The sequence below is a fragment of the Labrus bergylta genome, chromosome 4 (assembly GCF_963930695.1).
Source record: "Labrus bergylta chromosome 4, fLabBer1.1, whole genome shotgun sequence".
In the NCBI taxonomy this organism is placed as follows: domain Eukaryota; kingdom Metazoa; phylum Chordata; class Actinopteri; order Labriformes; family Labridae; genus Labrus; species Labrus bergylta.
The window spans coordinates 6,079,717-6,084,678 of NC_089198.1; the positions used below are offsets into that span (position 1 = coordinate 6,079,717).

General features: G+C 39.2%; 1 protein-coding gene across 1 annotated transcript in view; it reads left to right on the forward strand.

Annotated features, from left to right (window-relative positions):
* LOC136179114 (NLR family CARD domain-containing protein 3-like) overlaps positions 1-4,629 on the forward strand; it is a 45,562-nt gene extending 40,933 nt beyond the window's left edge. Inside the window, exons 5-6 of the mRNA XM_065954465.1 lie at positions 476-649; positions 3,125-4,629. Of these exons, the coding sequence (XP_065810537.1) occupies positions 476-649; positions 3,125-3,137 (187 nt within the window). The 3' untranslated portion in view covers positions 3,138-4,629. The remainder of the gene's footprint in view (positions 1-475; positions 650-3,124) is intronic.
* Positions 4,630-4,962: the final 333 nt, after the last annotated feature.

A 4,962-nucleotide genomic window follows, 5' to 3' on the forward strand; every position in this document is an offset into this window, starting at 1 on the left:
ACACAGACTCACACACAGAGACACACACACACACACACACACACACACACACACACACACACACACACAGACTCACACACACACACACACACAGAGACACAAACAGACTCACACACAGAGACACACACACACACACACACACACACACACACACAGACTCACACACAGACTCGCACAGACTCACACACACACACACACACACACTCTCTCCCAGGTGTGTAAAGCTCAGTAGAGTATTGGTTGTGTAATCTTGACTGAGGTCAGTAACATGTTGGTGTCTTTATTGACATGAACAGCTGTATGAATGTTTGGATGATGTCTGTAGAAAGCTGACATTTGAATGATCCACAATAACAGAATGACAAAGTCTCTCTACTTATTTTAGGGACACACTCACTTATTGGACCTAGTTATGTTGTTATGTTATCATCTGATTGATCATTCTTTTTATTCACATCTTTTATTCTTTATTCAGATTGTGGAGCTGCAGTTTGTCAGAGATCAGCTGTTCTTCTCTGGCCTCAGCTCTGAAGTCTAACCCCTCCCATCTGAGAGAGCTGTACCTGGACTACAACAAGCTGCCGGATTCAGGAGTGAAGCTGCTGAGTGACCTTCAGAAGAATCCAGACTACAGACTGGAGACTGTGAGGTGAGTACAGGGTTGGGTTTAGTCCATCCTGGTCTCTACAGGGTTTCACTAAACACAGTTCAGGATTCGTACAGTCATTAAAAACCTTGAAATGTTTTGGAATTTGAAATCACAATATTTCCAGTCAAAAAGCAGATGCATGGAGTGCTGCATGGGTGTTGTAAATTATTTTGGTAATTAGTTCCTCTGGTGCTCTTCCGTGCGGGGATCCAACTTAGAAGTTTTTGAAGAAGTCTGAGGCACTCAGAGGGTTCAGCATAAAAAGCCTTTAATTCATCAGGGCTACAGATTCATAAAAACATGCCAACATGTTTCAGCCATACAGGCCTTCATCAGGGCAGGTACAAAATGGCAGCAAAGCTACTTCCTTTAACGCTTTACAGCCAGTCACATGATCAGTAGTAGTCACATGGTTTAGTAAAAAGGTTACACATTTAAACAAAGAAAGTTAATCATCAAAATGTAAACATCATACCAAGGCAGATGAGAAGTTAAAAGTGACTAAATATACAAACAAATTACTACAAAAGTGCTGAAAAAAAACAATACACCTAGAAGAAAGGTTCCAGAGAAGAGAAAAGTCCAGGGGGCTCATCTATCAACAGTGTGTGAGCACGGATCTGTGCGTAATGAGTAAGAACATTTCCACACAAAGAGTGGAATTGATCAACTTGTTCTTTTACTTAGAAATGTGTGTAAATATAAGCACAGCTCTGAGCATGCTCACACACAGAATCTAGAGGTAGAACATTAAAACTACAAATAAAAAGCACCACGAGTGTCACAGCACGCCAGAATCCATCTCAACCTGGATGCATGTTCCCAGTTTTTTTAATTCAAAACACAAAATAAGTGATTTTGTGTGGTTTGAAACAGATTTTCTCCTCTGACCTGTCACCTTCTCTCATGCAGCATTTGTTCTTTTGTTAGTAACTTCGACTAATCATTTATCTGGGTCACTTAGCGCGAGAGTTACTAACCTTATTTTATCTCTTTATTTATTTATCTCTTTATTTATTACCCTTTTTTATTCAACTTCTTCCACTTCCATTCCTGTTGTTATGAATCTCCTTTTCTTTGCTCTCGTAGTCATTATTCCGACGAGGTAAATATATTCAGGTGGTTTTTAAAGAGGTGTGTTGTTACCATAAATGGTTAATTGGAGGCGTTTCTGAATGTAAATGTCCCGGAACGTGTGCGAGCCTGCAGGTTAAGAACATGGGATTTATCAACACTGATTACCTCCCGATGTTCTTAACCAGCAGGCTCGTGCACGTTCACGTAACTTCTGTGGAAGTGGAGTTAAAACTCAGAACATCAGCATTACAATAATGCTCATTAATCTCTCTCTCATTTCTAGCATCTTAATTGGGGAAAAAAAGTAATTTATCCTCTCGACATCCCAATGAAATACTTATTTCTGTTTGATTTCATCCCTGATTGTACAGCCCATTAGCATTCCCTCAGACTTATTTATATTTAATGTGTACCCTGAAATGACGCCCCCCTAATATAATGGTAGGGGAAACACTGGATATGCCTTTTATTTTTTGTTCTACCTTAATATATTCTGCCAGCGGTTCAATAGATAGTACGAACATCATGACATGATGATGCCTTCAAGGACTCTCGGTAAACACATCACTTAACTGTCTCTGACATGATGATGCCTTCAAGGACTCTCAGTAAACACATCACTCAACTGTCTCTGACATGATGATGCCTTCAAGGACTCTCAGTAAACACATCACTCAACTGTCTCTGACATGATGATGCCTTCAAGGACTCTCTGTCCCTTTAAGCTTCAAGTCACCAACACGTGACCACGAGAGCTGAAAGGTGGCGTGCTACTTTCCACGCCCACTTCACTTCTGAGCAGGACTGAAGTCCCTGCTGCTCTTCATACTGGATGTTCTGTATCACTGATAATCAGAATAATCATGATAACGATGATATTATATGATCAGAATAATAATAATAACTTTATTTATATAGCACATTTTAAAAACACAGGTTTACAAAGTGCTTTGACAAACAGCAAAAACAAAAACAAGAACAAACTAAACCAAACAAAGAAAAGAAAGAAGAAAATAAAATAAAAATAGTAAAACCAGTAAGAAAAGACATTAAGAAGATGACATCACATAAAAGCAAGTCTGTAAAAGTATGTTTTAAGAAGGGATTTAAAAGAATTGAGGGAGTCTGCGAGTCTTATCTCCTCAGGGAGGTCGTTCCAAAGTCGAGGGGCCCTGACTGAAAAGGCCCGGTCACCTTTAGTTTTAAGTCTCGACTTTGGAACGACCAGGAGGCCCCCACCTGAGGATCTAAGACTGCGGGCTGGCTCATATGGTGTCAGCAGCTCTGTTATATAGCTTGGAGCGAGCCCCGTCTGTGTTTATCATGAATAATATAAAGAATCATCATGAAGTCTCTCTCAGAGTGTAATCTCTCATTTATGTCTTTTTATATCAACAGCTGGAGGTTGTGAGTCTTTAAAGAGAGGATCCTGCTGATCACAGAGCTGGAAGCAGCAGCTGGTGTGTTGGTGAGTCTTTAACTGGGCTGTGTTACTGGGAGACTGACGGACCAATCACAGCGCAGATGACTCTCTGTGCTGCAGTCTGAGCTGCTCTGAGATCAGCTCCACCGTCACACACAGGACCATGACCTCGGACATTTTTCTATTCTCATATTCTGAATTTAAACTGCTTCATGACTCAACGACCGAAGATGAACTCTTTGATTTGTATATAAATGTTTCTGTTGCAGCGCCACCCTGTGGACATGTGTAGTGGTGCAGGTTATTCATTGACTCATATTCACAGATAACAGTAGAAGTTGATTCCAGCTGTGCAAGTTAAAGTGTGAAGTTCTGCTTTTAACCACGAGTCGTTGGTCGTCTGATAATAAATCAGTCGTCTCTTTGTTGGATCAAAACAAAGAGGAGGCTTCACTGAGTTTTTAAAAGAACTACAAACAGGATGTCTGGATCCAGGTGCAGAGTCAGCACCTGAATATTTGATGTAATATGAGATGATATAAAAAGAGCTGAATAACATGCAGACTCAATCATTGATATTCATTCATCATGTCAGGGTAACAACGGACACGTTATCAAACTATCTTTATTTTTAGCTTCTGATGTTTATTACACTTTGATGTTTGAACCTTCTGTTTTTATTATCTCAGGATTTTAAATAGAAATAAATTCAATCTGTGGAGGGTTTTATTTAAATAATAATTCATGTTTAGGTTCTGTTGCTGCTATCACTGCTTTCTGCCAGCAGGTGTCACTGTTTCCACAGTTTTCTCCCAGACTGATCGATCTGAAGAGATTATTTCTGTGTCAGGAAACACAAAGAAAGATAGATGATGCCAGCTCTTTTATTTGTTCTTATGTTTTTATATTTCATGTTCAAGTTTAATGTCTCTTTTTGTAATCACTGCCCCCTAGTGGACAGGAGTGTGCAGCGATTCAAAGGCAGAAAAAGAATCTTTGACTGGACTTCTGTAATAAAGTGAAGTGTGAAGGAAGTTGAGCTTTCTTTGAGTCTCTCTGTAGTTTGTAACTGAATACTTGGACTCTTCTTCACTTTAGAGGGAACATGTTCTCCACATTTCTTCAACACATTCTCTACAAGTTCCTCGTCTGATCTAATTAACCCCGTGTTTTAAGATGGGCTGGTGTTTCTGCTCTTGGTGTAAACCCAGACACAGTGATCTTTCTGTCATGTTGTTCATGTGTGTTACTCTTGATAATTCACTCAAATAATTTCTCTATATTCTACAAGTGATTTACTTTTTAAATAACTGACACCATGTCAACACAAAGTTTCACTGCTTCCAATCCGCCTCTTATACGACGGCCATGTTGCATTAAATAACATCAACCACTTCTGTTTATTAAATATCACAGTCTGGATTTTATTAAGGCTGTACATTTATCTTCTTCTTTGAAATTAAACTTAATTTGACTCAAACATGAAGTTGGTGTTATTTTCTGATGTTTATGTTTTTGTCCTCTTGAGTCGTTTGTTTTCAGATGTTCATCAGGCTCCAGGTCCCATCGAGGAAAAGTTAATTCCTCATGATTTAATTCATGAAGCCGACCCGAAGTTTTGGATGACACAGTAAATATAGACTTTAGTTCAGTATATAATTCATGTCATTATTTTAGTTTCATTGTGGACAAAAAAAAAGCAGATTGGAGCATATTCCAGACAGACACAGCATGTCCCGGTTACCATAGTAACATTCCCGGTAACTAAAGTAACTCACTGTCCCTGCATCCTTAGTATACCACTGTTCATGTT